Source organism: Zeus faber, assembly GCF_960531495.2.
Source record: "Zeus faber genome assembly, chromosome: 3".
Classification (NCBI taxonomy): Eukaryota; Metazoa; Chordata; class Actinopteri; order Zeiformes; family Zeidae; genus Zeus; species Zeus faber.
In genome coordinates, this window is record NC_137190.1 from 21,469,566 (window position 1) to 21,487,065 (window position 17,500).

Consider the following 17,500-nt stretch of genomic DNA (forward strand, 5'->3'; position numbering starts at 1 on the left):
CTGGGATTGAATTAGTGCCAGGATGATTTCGACAACGAGGACAGGCTAAAAGAATACAAACAAGCAAAGGGGGGGGGGAAAAAAACCACACACACAAAGCCTTGAGCTTTAACTTTTGATAAGATCCTAACGCCGCAATCAAAACATCTGCTATCTTAAAACAAGTGACATTGTAATCCCGAAGGACAAAGACTCAATCTCTTTTCCCCTCCTTGCAACCACGAGGAGAAAGGATGAAAAGAGAGAGAGAGAGAGCGAGAGGTGGCCATTCAAAAAGGAGTAGTCTTGATTAAACTTGGCGCCGCCTCGTTCAAAAACCTCCTTTGACAGAGCCCCCCCGTCACTGTACACACACACGACTCCCCGGATCCCCTGCAACCCCCGGACGCGAGAAGAACTTTTACAGCGTCCAATGAAAAGGTCTCGTGTTGGTCTCGCGTTACAGTTTTATTGTTTTGCACTGACAGCGCGGTTTTACGACGTCCACTGATGTGATCGGTTACTTCATCAATACACGGAAAAACCCTCGGCGAGAGTCGTTTCATGTTTTTCCCCCCGGAGCTAAACCGGGAGGGCTTTGAAGGCCAGGCGGATCTCCCATAAAGACCGCCGCTCTCCCAGCCCCTAACAGCATGGGAGCTCGGTCCCCCCCAACTCTGCTTTACCACTTTGCTGAAGGTCTGTGACACGCAGGCTGGGCGCTTGTTTACCGTGCTAATTAAGCCAAAGATGGTGAATACTAAAGGGGGAAGAGAGCCCTTTTTTTTTTTTTTTTTAGGAGGAGCAGAGATACTTCACAGACACTTCACTAGCACTCCTCGTGGAAGAGGCGAATGCCGGTGGACGACATTTCAAGGAGCCGGTCCGGGCGAAAGAGAAGGTCATGAAAAGGGACGGATAATATCGGAACTAATCCGACCGTCCTCAAAGAATGTCTTCTGTTTGTCTGACTGACTTACTGCTCCTGTCTGCGGCGTGAACCGGTGGCCAGCGGAGCAGATGCTCCGTCCACGGCACTCCTTTGTTTAATTGTGGATGATGCACTTTTATTTCGGGAGGGATCAGCGCGGCGGGGCGCGCCTTGGGAGAGGCCGGTTTACTTGGCTGCGGAAGGGGAACTTTCCCTTCCATCTCTGTTCAAGTGTTTGAAATGGATCTACGTGTGTATCTCGTCAAAGTACATTCCCATACACACTTCAACCCAACCCCCCACCCCCACCCCCCATGACCAGCGCCACCAACACCTCCTATCAGAAATTATGCATCAAGTGGAATTTACAGGTATCATTTGCCTTTAAGTTTGAGAAGAAACGACGGACCTCTAAAAAACGAGACGCATTAAGGGTTTGCATGCTTAATGAGCCCATTAGTAAAGAGCACTCCTTGATATGAGGGATACTCAGCCTTTAGTAGTGCATAAGGTACTTCATCCCAGAGTGTTTTCGAGAGGGGAGTGTCATGCTCCATGCGCCTCTTTAGCAGAGTGTGATATGGAGTCATTTTTCCAATAAGCTGTCCAGTGTTAAAGTGAAAGGTCCAACTCAGTGGCTCCCGAGAGCATGTTGACAGAGAGGCCTTTCCCTGGGGAGGTGCCCTTCAAAGAGAGGATTGTTGTAATGTCCCGGCAGTAAATCCCGCCATTGTGCCTGATACTGCGTAAAAAAACCAAGAGAGGTTTTTAGCGTTGACTCTAGGGCTCAAAGGACAACCGGGCTCCGTTGGTATAGGATGTGATGTGAAAAATATGAGAAGATATTGACTCGAATCGAAATGGTTTCTCTCGAGAGCAACACGGCAGAGACCCATGGGACATAGTGGAGGTGGCACCTCTGAGCTGTTACTCTCAGTACAGATGCAGCCACCTCCATTGGCAGCTGGGCCATGGTAGGGCCCAGGCCGATCTGTGGCTGTTCCCAGCGCGGTCAGGTATGTATATTTATTGAGCTGTTTCTGTAATAAAGCGTTTTCTGATTATTTGTTGTTATCAGTTATTTGTGGTTCGATTATTAAATTAAGAAAAACATGCAATGGATATTTTCTTGTACATTTCATAAAAGCATATCAATGGAAACAGTCCGAAAGGTAAGGTATACCAGACCAATAAAGTCTAATAAAACTACTTCCCAAGTATGAAGTAAAATATAAACTCGCTTCCTGGGTGTGATATTTGCTTTCCTGCTGGAATGATAATATTTTCTTTACATAAGTGAGGTTATATGGTAGTAATTGCAGTGTTAGTTCAGAAGTTAAGTTAATCCACATATTTGAGTTAATTTAGTAAAAATATATTTTCAATGTTTATGCAGTTAACTATTCACATATTAATAGGTACAACTTGATGGTTCTGAAAAATGCAATTTGGCGCTGGCGACTTGGCTTAGCCCTGACGAGGTTGGAACACCTTATCAACACCTGTATAGCTCATGCTTAAGTTGTGAGAGAATCCAGAGGAGGATGTGGGGGTGTTGTTTGTGAGGAGAAGCCGACTGTAGGGGGTGCACGGAGACGGATGTTCCTGACACCACGCACAACAAACTCTAACCTTGGCTCCCGCAGCACGGTTAAGCCCACAACCTTGACTGCAACCAGCGACCAACCCTTGATTATCCTGCGTAGCCCGGCCTTGGCTAATAACACAGTGTCTGGGTGGTCCTTCACTTCATCACCCTGTACACTACCACACACAACACACACGCACACACACACACACACACACACACGCTTGCACACAAGAACAAGGCGATATACACATACTTTCACACAAAATATTGAACGCCTAAAACATATGCCAATGCACGCACAAACAGAAAAAAACACACACTCCTATGGCTTTTCCTTCCTTGCCGTTCTTCGGCAAGGAAGGAAAACCAACATCACTAAACTTTAATGGCTGTAGATGTAGGAATCAAAACTAGATCAACACCGATGGCACACCAAGAGGAATTAATAAGTAATTACGTTTTTCTCACAAGAAGAAAAAAACAAAAAAAAAACAAACAGCGAGAGCCATAAACAATAATGGAAATAAGTTTTCCCGGGCTCCGGTGCTGCATGAAAGCGTGCCACGTGGCTCTGCCGGGACGGGGCTGCTTTCAGAGGCGTTTACCAGCCCCTTTCATGTCCCTCACCTCCAGGCTCCTCTCCATCAGCAGCACTCATTAGACCTTGTTACTTTCTCCCTTTTCTGTCTTTGTTCATTAAGACGTGCTAATTATTCCCCTCCATATTTTAAAGCCCTCCCAATTACCAAAAGGCAATTAACGTTTGATGGAAATGACGAGTGGAGGAGATACTGACAAAAACAATTTGAATAAAGAAACAGAGCGATGCTGTGACATATTGAAGGAAAAGTAAAAAATAAACGAGGAGCTTTGTCAGGAGCTCATCCAAAAGAGTGGGACCATCCACCATATCAATTCAGTTGTCCTTTAAATCATCCCTTAAGTCATCACTTTGCGACATCGGGGAGAAGGTGAAATACGTCCTTTCACAGCTTTGTGCATGTGTAATGGTGGTAAATGACAAAGAACAAAATAATAATAATAGTAATAATTAATAATATAAGGACAATTAAAACAAATGAACTGACCTGGATCTGCTGCTGGAGGAGGTTGATCTTGTGCTGCTGCTGCAGAAGCTGCTGCTGTTGTCTTGCGATCTGTTGAGGCAGAAAAGAGGTTTTTTTTGTTTTAGTTGATTTCCATTCATACTTGACAATTTGCGACTAACTTAAAAAATGAACAAGTAAAAAAAAACCTAGATAAACCGCATGAATTCAGAAGTATGGATCGGGATTCAACATTTTAAGATCCAAGATCCAAGATCCAAGATAACACTTAATTCCCCCAACCGGGGCGGGGGGGGGGGTTCAGGAAATTATTATTACGCTAGAGAAGACATTCACATTATACTGTGTAGACCAGGTGACAGTCTGTATTTCTACGTATTTCTCGAGAGGAATATAGCAGCACTTGCCATGTTCCTCTTTAAGGTCCTCCTCTAGGGAGTTCCAGAACATGAAGGTTTTTCTAACTAAAAACCAGCTTCATTTTCCACCATTGAGTGCTTTCCTAATCAGTGCTGTATTGGTTGTAGTGGTTTGGAGGGAATGCATAGTACTTTCAGGTAGCATTTATTTTAGTTAGAATGCAGAAAGATGCTGGTTCAGGCAGTCGGTGGGTGAAGCTATCTGTCACGGGACAAACAGCCGTCCCGCCGCCCATCCCATCCCATTTGAGCGCTACCTTCTAACTACACACATGCCTCAGCGAGCGTGACAACCGGGTTTTAAGTGTCATTTAATTTTCATTTTCAAATATAATTACAAAGTGTTCCCGGTAACATGCCGGCCGTCTGCAAATGTGTCAGGATTAATTTGCGCTCGGCTTCCTCATGTGTGTCAACAGTTAATTACAGCGTTGTGTCACGGCGGTTCGATGACGTTGGAGCTCTTTGCGGGGCCCTTCCCCGCACGCCTCTTCCCCACCCTCCACCCGGCGCTCGGGGATTCGGTGGATACCGAGTCGGGATGGACACGTTTTTTTTGTTGGTTTTTTTTCCGGAAGCGCCACCGAAAACAATAAAATTTGTGTCGTTTGCGTCCCTTTGCGTTTGTATAGAGAATGTCTAGCGAAGTCGGAGAGTTGAGCGTGACTTCATAATTATCTGTAGTTCGCGTACGAATACGATTGATTGAAAAAGAAATCAATAGTGGTAATGTATTATTAGTGTACTGCCGCCAGATGCATCAATCCGACCCTCGTGGTCTTATCTCTCCGTTTTACACGGGGAAGGTTTGATGGTGTGCCGTGAAAACTCTGGGTGAACTCTCTGCTGATAATTGACTCATAGCCATTAGGGCGGCTGCTGATAATAAAAGTGTCGCCCGTGTGGATAGTTTGCGTCCTTATTCCTTCACAGACATTAACACACTTCATGGCCTTTGCTAATTTGCTGATTTGTACAATATGGCTCATTGGGCTGATTTGTGCCGCAAATCGAATGCCAGGCTTGTTCTAATAGGAGTCGATTTATAAGATATAGAGGATTTCCGCGTTTAATACAAGATTTAATTCGCACATCCACTCACATTTTGTTGGTACAAGTCATAATAACACCCCCCCCGCGCGCTGCATAAATGTGAGTGAGGGAGCGTGACAAAAGTTGTATTAAACAGTCGAGCCGATACAAAAAAATATAACATCTCTTAAATCTAATATTATCCCACATTCCCCTATCGAGGAATAACATTTTTATTGCCATATTTCATCCATGAAATTAAAGATGAACCAATAGACGCTTAAAAGACTGAGCATGTGACAAATTGATCTTATGGTGTATAGTGGAAGTCAGTGGAGGTGGATAATGACAACAATATTAATGCAGGGAGCGGGCTGAGAGAGGAAAGGAAGGGGGGAAGGAAGCAAGAAACGAAGAGAGAAGGAAGGAAATAAAGAAGCCAAGTAACCAAAGAAAGCAAAGGAACCAAAGAAAAGTAATGGGAAGAGATGGAGAGAGCGAGAGAGAGAGAGAGAGAGACAGAAAAGGAGAAGAAGAAGAAGAAGAAGAAGAAGAAGAAGAAGAAGAAAGAAAGGAGGAAGAGAGGCATACGTATACCTGTTCCTGTTGCTGGCGGGCGAGCTCCATTTGCTGCCGTTGCTTCTCCATCTGCGAGGCAGCCAGCTTCTTCTGCTCGTCGTGAGCCGCCAGGAGCTGCTCTCGGAGGCTGATCAGCTGGGTGATCATGGTGGAGAGCTGGTGCTCCTTTTCCGCCAGGCTCTCAGGAGTACCTAGCGGGGAGCAAACAGGAAGAAAACAGAGAGGGAGAGAGAGAGAGAGAGAGAGAGAGAGAGAGAGAGAGGGAGAGGGAGAGGGAGAGAGAGAGAGAGAGAGAAAGAGAGAGAGTGAGCGTGAGCGTTATAGGGAGAACGAGAAACGTTCATAAAAACGGAATAGTTGTTGGGTTGGGTTGGGTTGAGCGGTTCACACATTTCAGTATGCAGTATGCAAAGCACTGATAATTCATATAATAAGTACTTGGGTGATACTGCACATAGCCAAAACCTAGGAAATGGCGAAGCTAGACGCTTGCTACTCTAGAGCGTCGTACACAAAGGAAGCCTCACCGACTGCAGTGACTTCGCTAGACGTGTTAAGGTCACAGCCCAGAGGTGTCTATTCTACTGCAGCTGGCACTCACACTTCTCCGGCGTGAGACAGCGAGTGAGAGAGGAATTGTTGCACACAAAAAAAGAAAAAAAACAACAAAAAAAAAAAAACAAGACAAAAGTGCCCGAGGCGCGAAACCCAACCGCGAGAAAGTGCGGAGGCGTCCCGGGCGCTCGCGGCGAGCTCGACGCCGGTACGTCGTCGACGTCGTCTTGAATCTCGGGCTTCGCCTCCAGTTCCGCTCCGGCCCCCACGCGTCTCCCGGCGTGTCTAGGGCGCGGGTGTGTGTGTGTGTGTGTGTGTGTGTATGTGTGTGTGTGTGTGTGTGCCCGCGTGCACGTGCGCGGGCGTGCACGTGAGTGTGATGGAGAGAGCGGCTCCACTGCACTGCCTCTCCACCTCCTGCTAATCAATGCTAAGTGATCCTCCCATTGACTTACACACCCAACATAATTGCCAGTGAGAGTCTAGACAGTAACTCACTCTCCTCCAGCTGCACTTCTGTGTGACAAGCTGATCCGGGAGCACGAAAACAGGAGACAGGGAAAATGAAAGAGAGAGAGAGGGAGAGGGGGTGGGGTGAGGGTGGTGGTGGAGTGGGGGACAGAAAGAGAGGATAAAGGCATGGGGAGCCACAGAACACTACAGTAATGCCTGGCCTGGGGCCAGCAGTAGCTGGATTTGTTTCCTGGGTGTCTTCCTCTCTCTCCTTTGGCCACATCTGTCTTGAGTTTCTCTCCGAGCTCCCTGGGGCCCTCTCCGCTCAAACTATTTTAATTTGACTAAACACCTGATTTATTTTATCTCTCCGATGAGGAAGACCGTTTGTCTTAATAGGGCCTGTCAACCTCCAGAACCCATTCAAGGCAATTTACTGGTGGGCCTGTCTGAGCCTCGCCTCACCTCGCGCTGCCTGCCGCAGTGGAAGAGAGCTGCAATTCTCCATTTATCCCCCTAATGAAAAAAGCACCTAAAAGCAGCCATTCATGCCGCTTTGCATGTGGTTTTTTGAGCGCTGAATTGACTTCTTATTTACCCCCCCGACTCCACTTTTGTTGTGAATCTGTAAAATTGACACATTCAACACCATTTCTTCCCAGACCTTTTTTTTTTTTTTTTTTTCCCTTCCCCGTTTGGCACGACGCCCCGGCTTTGTGCAGGGAACCACATCGGTCGCATTTAGGCGCTATCGATAGAGCGAGAGGGAGAGGGAAAGCTGAAAAATTATTTAAAAAATGCTGTGTGCTGAGAGGGTCGAGGCTAATAAGTGAGAGGACACTGGGGTGTGGCCCCCGCTACTTATCCTCCCAGACTGCCGGGCTGAGGAGAGGGGCCATCAGGACCCCAAGCTGGCACCGAGGTCCTTGAACAGGCAAACAACCATCTGGACTCAATCACAGCCGCTCAGCCCTCACAGGCTCGGTGGCCACTTGGTGGTGTCGCACTGAATGTCAATACTGTACAAAAAAGGCGACTTAATTGTCAAAAATGTAAAAAAAGCATATAACCCTACAGTTTGTGGAGAGTGTCCACAGAGCGATATAGTCGACAAGTTTGGGGGCTGTGTTTTTGTGTGTGTGTGTTTGTGTGTGTGTGTGTGTGTGTGTGTGTGTGTGTGTGTGTGCGGAGGGGGGGGGGGGGGGGGGGGTTCGGCCCCTGCTGGAAGACTGAGGGGCGAATTCACAAAGAACGGATGGCGGCCACTGACTATCTGTGCCGTCTCAACGTCCAGTTCACAGTACATTGTGCTCATGATGTGACAGCGCAGACACGCCCATAACGTTTTGCAGCTAGCTGAGTGCAATCTGTATGGAAGCAAATAAGTGCCGTCACGATTTGAATATTTAAACTATTTACTTTTACTATTTACTTTGAATTTATAACATTGAAATATTTTCAGTTTTATCTTAAAAAGTCCAATTCAAATATGATTTTTTTCAATGTTTAAAAATTCAGAACCAAAAATTCAAGTTGCGGATATTGGTAACACTCAACTCAGGTTGCCGGAATTTGAGCGGTCAAATTCAGATCGGAAAATTCTGCGCCCTGCAATTTAAGAAAACACATGCAAAAGACAAAACAAAACCGTTTGACCCATTTTACACCAATAAGGAAAGCTGCGTCCGCTCTGTCTTCAGAGAATTGGTGGTAACTGGAACTGCCATTCTCATTTTTTTGGGAAAATCAAGTTCTCCCTGTAAGGGGTCTCCTCGTACATAACGGGGGAATGAAAATCTCCCTTATGGTATGGTCTTATTGTGCGGCGGAGCCACCCCCCACACACACCACACACACTCCGTGCAGTATCCGCCATCTCCCCGAAAACACTAATATTTCCGCTCTGACTGCGTGTGGATATTAGCGCTGGTTTTTGTGAAATGGATTTTTTTTTCCGCAATGAGGATCATTTGCATAGATTACCTGATATTAATAGCACCGGCGCATTCTACCCTTTGCGCGTGCTTTGAGAATTGGACGGTTGCTTTTTGCGTTATATGCGCAGGTTTAGCGGCCGCACGATCCGTTGGAGAACGGCCCCTGAGAGAGCACCGAACAGAGAGCGGATGGTTGTGACGTCTGGCCGAAGTCCATGACACACCTCGTCCGAGGACACCGGCGAGTTAGTTCCTCATTCACTTCATGTGTTTGTCTGAGTGAAAACAAGATGTGGGATTAGCCCAGAATGACTATAAACTCTCATCCACAATAAAAACTTGCATTTGATCAGAACTTAGCAGGGTTCTGTAAATACAGATTAATAGGCAGACAATGAGGCACGCATGTTTTTTTGTCGACGGTTCGGTGTAAAAAAAAAAAAAAAAAAAAAAAGAGAGGAAAAAAAGAAAATAAAATCTCTTTTCTTCCTGCTCCTAAATTATGGATCAGCTTTAAAATGCGGATAAAACTTTTATCGGGGCGGTTGAAGGAAGGGGGGAGAGCGGCGGTCCGCCTCTGACCAGGCGGCTGACAAAGAGGCCGTTCCCTGCATATTGCATGGCTCTTAACGGCGGCGGGTGGTTAAACGTGTCTCCTCGCATCCCGCCGCTGATGCGGGACGGAGAGACGGGCGGAGGGACCTGGAGACGGAGGAGCGCCGGCGGCTGGAGCAGGTCTAACATTTTGTGACACCCCCCTCTGTTTCGGAGGAGGCGGAGTAGGGGCGGTGGTGGTGGTGGCGGTGGTGGGGGGGGGGGGCGATGCTTGGCCTGAAAGCTCTCCCGAGCAGAGCAGGTAAGCCGGGGCTGCTGGCAGCGTCCTCATTTTCCCTCTCAGCCCACCGTGGGATGACGGAGATGCCAGATCGACGTTGAGGGACTCCGGGGGAGTGGTGGGGTGAGGCGGAGGGGGCGGGACAGGGGTCGCTGTGTTGTTCTCTTTCAGCTAATTCAGTGTTCACCTATTTTTTTGAGATTCCTGCCCCTTTTAAACGTCACAAACTAGGGCAGAAAACATCCACCAAACGGGCGGCTAAATAAATGATAAGAGGAAAACAAGCAGCGCCACGGTTGCTCGGGGAGGGATGGATGGGATGGGATGGGGGGTATTTGAGCCTTGGGGTGTGTGGATAAAAGGCACTTTGTAGGGGTGCGATTTGTTCTGTCCAATACCCACATCTCCCTTTCTTTTGGCTGCCTCCTCAGTGCTCTAATCAAGCAGTCTCTAATTTGGGTTCCAAGTCCAGTACCGGGGAAAAAAGAAGGAGGCTTGTTACTTTGAAGAGTCCCGAGTGAATAACACAGATAAAAGATTCAGGCACAAAAAGGGAAGAAAAAAAAAAAGAGAGAGAGAGAGGGAGAGGGAGAGGGAGGGCGGTGAGGGTGAAAAAGGGGGAAATCACAAGACACCCTATTCTCTCCCCTTCCTTTGGTTAGGACAGCTGAGCCATTATGACCCGAGCAGTGGACTTTTTTTTTCCTTCTCCTTTTTTAGCACTCGAACACTAGAATTTCTTTGTCTCTCCGTCAGTCCGACTGTTGTGGATGCTTCCATATGCTGCGAACCCTTCCTAAATAAATTAAAACTCGTCTAAATGCTACGATTGTGCCTCGGGTGCATGGCCGGACGCAGTCTGCACATAGCTAACATGCCTTACGTGCTGAAGCCATCTCTGTTTGTATCTTTTTGTGTGTGTGTGTGTGTGTGTGTGTGTGTCTCTCTCTCTCTCTCTCTCTAGCTCTCCTTCTCTCTCTCTCTCTTCTTGTGCATACAGTGTGTGTGAGGGTGGGTGTGTGTGGGTTTTCCACATGGGTGTGCAGAGGTGTGTGTGTGTGTGAGTGTGTGTGTGTGTGTGTGTGTGTGTGTGTGCGTGCGTGCGTGCGTGCGTGCGTGTGTTTACTCTTCCATACAATAAAAGGTACATACCCCTCGTCTGAATGAGCTGTGTTCAGTGCATCTCCTCTGTAGATATCTGACCCCGTGTCCAACTTTTTCGCACAAAGAAGCAATTTAAACGTGGCTAATGGCCTGCGTTTCTGATTTTTCAGGGCACAGACCTTGCTCCAAATACTGTAAACCAAATACTGTAAATCACTTTGACAAAAGGCTCACATGCTGCCATCCCTTGACACAAAGTTACTTATAGAATGTGACTTTGGGTCAAAGAAAAAAAACATACATACATACATATACACATACTGTATACTGTGTATATATATATATATATGTATGTATATATATATATATATATATATATATATATATATATATATATATATAAATATATATATATATTTATTTTTATTTACACACACACACACACACACATATATATATTATTGAAAAGTATATATAACCAAATAATTAGTCAGCATCTGACTGGGTACAATGCAGGTAAAAAAAGTGTTTTATAGCATCACTTTGGTTAAAACTGATATCAGATTGTTCCTGCTTTTAACACGGCGGCCATATGCGTCTCCAGTAATATGCCATTAAAGAGTCTCTGTGTTCCAGAAGCCAGACAATATGAGCAGCAGCTGTGTTACCTGGCCTGCTGCCCTTGCCATGATATAAAAGCTGTTAATCTTGCCTATAAAACACCATTAACAAGCGCGAGCCAGGACTCCCCGGCACATGTCATTCAGCAGAAACACGACGGGAAATCCTTTACGCTTCCCCGTAAGATGTGGGCGTCGGTGCTACTTCACATTGAAAGAGCGTCCGTGGGTTTGAATTAAAAAATATTATGTTCTGTCTGGATTAAAAAACATTATATGCTTGAGTCTTGAGGGTCATTTTAATTGCGTGTTTTCACAAAGTGTACGATTCCAATTAGGTCCAAGAATCAGAGCAGATGTACTGTATGTATGTGTGTGTGTGTGTGTGTGTGTGTGTGCGCGTGTGTGTGTGTGTGTTGGTTTTACAAAAATGTTTTTCAAGAATTATTCCAACGCGACGTGTTGAGAGTTTATTAATAAAAGCGCACTTGATGTGGAGCGGCTCCGGGGTCCATGCTGAACAGTGATTCCAGCTAATATTTAGATGATGTGCGTCAATATAATTAAGTTAATGTGGAAGCCGCGGCACTCGTGGGTCTGTCCGCGCCACTGGGCAAGGCACTTCATCAATGCAATGCAGAGGAAGCAATTGAACCCAGCACCCGGTGAAAAATAACAAAAATAAACTTTAGTGCGTTGTTTAGCTCAACCTACGACCGATCAAATAGATGGATAGGTGGATCAGCACATTTTCACTTTGTTGCCTTAATGACGGGGGGGGCAGACAAATTTCAAGGTTGAGGGATGATGAAAAAACGTGAAAAAAAATGTGAACCCTGACCGAGATGTCTCAGAGTCATTGTCTTTTTTCCGCAAACTTTTCCAAACTTCTCCGGCAGCAGCAATGTGGTTACCGTGTGGTTAGTCTCCCTATTTTTTTTCTCCGATTTTATCGGGCTCTTCCAAATGTAAGAACCAGATACGGCAGAGAATCTGTATCACCGTGACACGTACCTAAACCGCGCTCGACTAGTTTGAATGTTGTTCGTAAAACACAATATACACATATAGAATCACACACACACATAGAATCACACACACACACACACATTGAATCACACACACTTACCAAATTGTTTCTCTCTTTTTTTTTTTTTTTTCCATCAAAATCGCCATTGCCATGAGCTAAATTCCTCAATTCATTAGAGGAGAAAAACACACTGTAACACTCTTGTACATTCATCCGGCAAATGTGGCCCGAAGAATAATGATTTACTGTGGCTCATATTTCACCTGAGTGCACAGGGCAAACAGTCTACTAAGGTGTTGCGGAGAAAACGCAAACTGAGGCACTTTTGACTGGAATATACTGGACAGATAGAGGTTTGTGTTGTTTGTTTTGAAAGTGTTTGTGTGCGTGCGTGCGTGCGTGTGTGTGTGTGTGTGCGTGCGTGTGTGTTGAGCACTTATAGTTGAATGGACGCTTACAAGTATGAATGCAATGGCCTTTCGAAGGTCACTCCCGCTAATCAAACAAGATCTTCCAAACACACATCAAAAAAATTTGAAATACTGATGTTTGAAATATTATTATATTTTGTTGTTTTGGGGTTTGTTTGTTTTTTTTTGTTTGTTTTTTTGCTTTATAACTAACAACATAATGTGACATGATAATTGTATTTCTGTATTATTTTACACAAGAAAACACTGCACATACATTCAACCTGCACAATCTAGTTTGCGAAAATGTGTTCAATCAAAACTGCGTTCAAATAAAACTGACTTCTGAAAAAGTAATACTCTATACCGCCACACCAGGGATCCTAACCTCAGCTTTACAGACATATGGAGATGGCTCTGTATTTGGCGAGTGGCATCCACTTTACATTAAACCCATTAAGAATGAAGCTACATTTTAAATTGTAGAATCATGTTTTGGAGGAAAGAAAAAAAAAAACTCCAGATGTCCGAACAATATGGCCTCTGTGTTCGCACAGTGGAGTCCTGTGTGCGTCGGCCAGGTAGGACGAGCGTCGATCGCTCCCTCTCGCTCTCTCTCTCTCCCTCTCCCTCTCGGGACCGTCCGTACGCCGTCATTTAGACGACGCTCCCGAATTGATAGTAAGAGTATTGTGCATCGGAATCCAAGCACAGATTCAACACAGATCTACAATGCTTAGCTTCACTTCATTTTTTTTTTTTTCATAGTGAGTACTGTGTGTGCGTGTGTGTGCGTGTGTGTGCGTGCGTGTGCGTGTGCGTGTGCGTGTGTGTGTGTGCTTGCGTGTGTGTGCGTGCGTGTGTGTGCGTGTGTGTTCCAATTTAGCCGCTGCATATTTTCCTCTGGTCCGACTGAATGCTGGAGCTTTTTTTTTCCCTGTGAGGGGGCTGTAACTCTGTCTCTCTCTCCGGGGGGAAACTTAAACAGCTCTGCCGGGTGTGAAGCCCATCGACCCTGAGCGGCAGAGTTTGTGTGTGTGTGTGTGTGTGTGTGTGTGCCTGTGTGTGCCTGTGTGTGCGTGTGTGTGTATGTGTGTGTGTGTGTGTGTGTGTGTGTGTGTGTGTGTGTGTGTGTGTGTGTGTGTGTGTGTGTGTGTGTGTGTGTGTGTGGTCTTGACACTATATTGTGCAGTAAGAGAAACAAACAAACAACAGAAAATAACTCATAACTAACCAGCGATGGAAAGTAACAGAGTACATGTTGTGTATCTGCGAGCCGTACTACTTTGACTGGATTCCGTTTGGGAGAAAAACAGCATTTATATTGGTATACTCATTAAGCACTATGTCGATATGTCATCCTATAATATTTGATCATGAATTGTAATCAGGATCAATATCAATTATTAAACACTCACATACATTCCCTTAAGAAGAAATGTCAATGTGGTACTTTCACCTTTACTCGAGTAGTTTTGTGCCGGGGGTATTTGTACTTGTACATAGTTGTAAGTTACTTACTAAGAGCTACGTATGTGTTCACGACACTGGTGATAACTAAATAAATAGATGGATAACCGACTAAGTAAATAAGTTGAAAAAATAACCAAGTTGGTGTAGCCGTGCGTCGTGCACCTTCTCTCACATCCAGGCGCCTTTAAAGCAGTTATACAAGTGTCGTTTCTCTCGAGCGTTATTCCAGACAAAGACCGAATTTGAGGAACATTATGAACAACGACTTGTCTGAGCAACCACGTCCTCTCTTTTATCCCGCCACCCTCCCCTCTCTCTCTCTCTCTCTCTCTCTCTCTCTCCCTCACCCCTCCCTCCCCTCTGCCCTCCTCTCTATTATCTGCGGTTTGGAGCGCGTCCAGCACGCCGCCCTCGCTCGCTGCTGCGGTTTTGTTCGGGGGAGATTTCATCTGCCTCTCCGGCGTTCCTCCTGATTGACAGCTAAGCTCAGGTATGAAAACAAACAGTTGCCCGCGGAATCGGGGCCGGTGAAAAGAAATCCGCCGCTAATTCCGCGTCTCCCCGCTCCGCCTCCGCCGCCGCCGCCGACCCGGGCCCCCCGCGCGTCCGCTAAGCCCCACCGCGGCACACGAGACGGGGGCGGGGGGCCGATAAAGGTCTGAAATCATTAAAAGCCCTGAACAACCCCGTTCTTAATTACAGCCCGGCGCTGGATTACGGTGCCCGCTCTCCGCCCGACTTCAAGAATGTCTTCGGCTCCGGATCCGCCGGGGTTTCGCAACCAAAAGCCGCATGACAATGAGTAACAATTACTGATGTGTCATCTGTGCGGAGGTAAATGCCTGGTTTGGGGTTCGCCGAGACTTAAAGGAAAACTCTCATCTCTCTCTCTCTCTCTCTCTCTCTCTCGCTCTCTCTCTCTCTCTCTCTCTCTCTCGCCCTCTCTCTCTCTCGCCCGCTCGCTCGCGTGTTCACCAGAAGAAAGGTATTCGGAGCGTGTTTGAACACAAGTGCAGTAAAAGAATGCCTTTCTTTTTTAATGGGCCAAGCCCTCGGTCAAATTCTGTCTAGGCTATTGTTTCCCCGTGAACCCGCCGAATTCCACCGCTTGCCTCTGCAGGGACACATTCGTGCGCCTAAAGAGAGTTTCTCAAGCGGCGGAGGACAAAGAAAAAAAGGAAAAAAATAAACAATATTAACAAAGTCGTGCCGATAACCCTGGAATACCCATAAGCGTGTGAAATGCCCACGGCCGACTGTTTATGAAAAAACAAAACGAATCTGACATGTACTTGAGCTTTAAAAGCCATCCCTCGTTATCGATCAAACAATGTCGGGAGGCAGCCCAGGTATTAGACGTAATTGCACTGGGGATTGAATAAATGTGGGGATATGGGTAAAATAATAAGAATGGAATATGCAAGGTCAGCCCACGGTGTGCAGCGTTTATTTGCACGTCAGACCCAATTTCCTATTTTCTTTTATTCATATAATCCTACAGGCCATGTTTTCCCTTTGTATTGATTTTTAACCTGACAATTATCGGAGCCCCCCTCCCCGCCTGAGTCGTTATGACACTTTAGATCTTAATCATAAGGTGTTTTCTGTTTGCTACCTTTGTTTGTGTTTTAATTAGGCAGACCTTGTGTCTCTCCAACCCTGGGCTCCTTTTTAATTGCCCGTATTTACAGCGAGCCCGACATCAAACGCAGAGAGAGACATTTGTGAGCGGGGAGCACAAAGCCTCCCTCTGAAACGTCGACGGCGCTATGAAATGGCATGCTAATTAAAAAGACTTGCCGATGTGATAGCGGCAGCGTTTTGGTGCAGGGGCCCCGTGCGCGTCTGCGCGCGGCGGCGGCGACAGACAGAGGCCGCAGCGCACATTATCAGGCCGCCTGCCTGTTTACACACCGCCGAGGAACCTCGGCGCTGCCATTCATCAAACAGGAGAAATCCCCCTGTAATTTAATAGATCCACTTTCAAAAGGCTAAATCATTTTAAACATTTTGCCCACTGCACTTTGATCTACAGTGGCATATAGTGGGGCAGGTACAATGAATCTAGTTTACCAAGCGGTGATTTATCCTTCGGTTCATTAAGGTTATTGCCAATGAATATACTTATTAGAACATTCTACGGCGTTTTTCTTTTTTCTTTTTTTTCTTTTTTTTTTTCTTTGCCTGGTGAAAATGTAATCCAATAATTAAAACCAAAGGCCAATATCATTCATGTGTGTCAACCATGTGTAATAAAATTAGTTATTTAAGGGGATAATAAAAAAAATAAAAAAAATATTCGCACACCAGCGGAGTCGGTGGTGTTTGCAGGTGCGTCGCTAATAGTTAGGAATTTGGTTAAACGGGCACTTAGAAGGAGGGCGACAAGATTTGATCCGCCATCTTGTGTGTGGTTGAAAACGGGGCAACCAATGTAGTAATCAGGCATAAGCGGCAAAACTTTTCCAACATAGTTTAAAACCATACAAAAATAAAGAAAAAACAAGTTGGACTTCAGTCAAGTTAAATATAAGCATAAAAATACATTTCTGTGAATTACTATGCTTCCCCTTTCTTGATATCACTATCTTAATATTGCATTATGGGTTATAATTATAAAGGATCAATATGACTCAATTATGAAATGATAAAAAGCCTTTTTATCCATGAAATTCCATTAAGAAACGTTAAAGCTCTTTCAGATTTTTGTCTGATTTTTCGATTTTCATAAAGTCATTATTTTTTGAAAAAAGTAAAGTTCCGTATGGGATGTCGGAGGAGATATTATGGAGTCTTTTTTTATCTCTATTATTTTATTCCCAAAGCGCTTTGAATTGGCCTCGTGTATCAAATGTGCCATACAGATAAACCTGCCTTGCTTTCAAATACCAAAAACAATGTGGGAGTCTTGGCAACCAAAAGCTGATGCATGGTTGCCAACCACTTCTAAAAGTAAGTGTCAGGTCCTGATAATATCAGCGAGTAACAGGCTTAGTGTTTTTGTGTGAACCGCAGAGACAGAACTATGCAGCTACACCAGGTGTACTAGTGAGTAGAACAATGGAGGGATGGATGGTAGACCAGTGCAGGAGTGTGTGGCGGCGTTATCAGCCAGCTGCTGCTGCGTAAACACCGCAGCTCTTAGTAACAGCCGGTGCTAAGGTTCGAGCGGCGGTCCGGCCCGGCCCCCCGGCCCACCTTCCTCCCTGTCATAAACTTATTTCAAAAGCTTTTTTTTTTTTTGTTTGGGGGGGTGGGGGTGGGCGTGGGGGGTGGGGGGTGCTGAGCGGTGCCTTGCCGTGCGGTGCTTGACACGATGCGCAGGGCGTTCACTGACAGAGTCAAGACATTCCACTCTGTGGGCTGTGGGCTCGTCCAGTGTGTGTATGTGTGTATGTGTGTGTGTGTGTGGGGGGGCTCTGCATGTCTACGCTCCCTCTCCCAAAACTCGCTCAGTGTCTCCTCAGGTTCTGTTTACGTCCAGA

The 17,500-nt window shown here is 45.9% G+C and overlaps 1 protein-coding gene across 2 annotated transcripts in view; it reads right to left on the bottom strand.

The window, feature by feature from the left end:
- Positions 1–17,500, bottom strand: part of sox6 (SRY-box transcription factor 6) — a 152,675-nt gene that overhangs the window by 58,223 nt on the left and 76,952 nt on the right. For both annotated transcript variants that reach the window (XM_079998340.1, XM_079998341.1), the window contains exons 8-9: positions 5,617–5,789; positions 3,590–3,658 (exon numbers count right to left, since the gene is read on the bottom strand). In XM_079998340.1, coding sequence (XP_079854466.1) covers positions 3,590–3,658; positions 5,617–5,789 — 242 coding nt within the window. The remainder of the gene's footprint in view (positions 1–3,589; positions 3,659–5,616; positions 5,790–17,500) is intronic.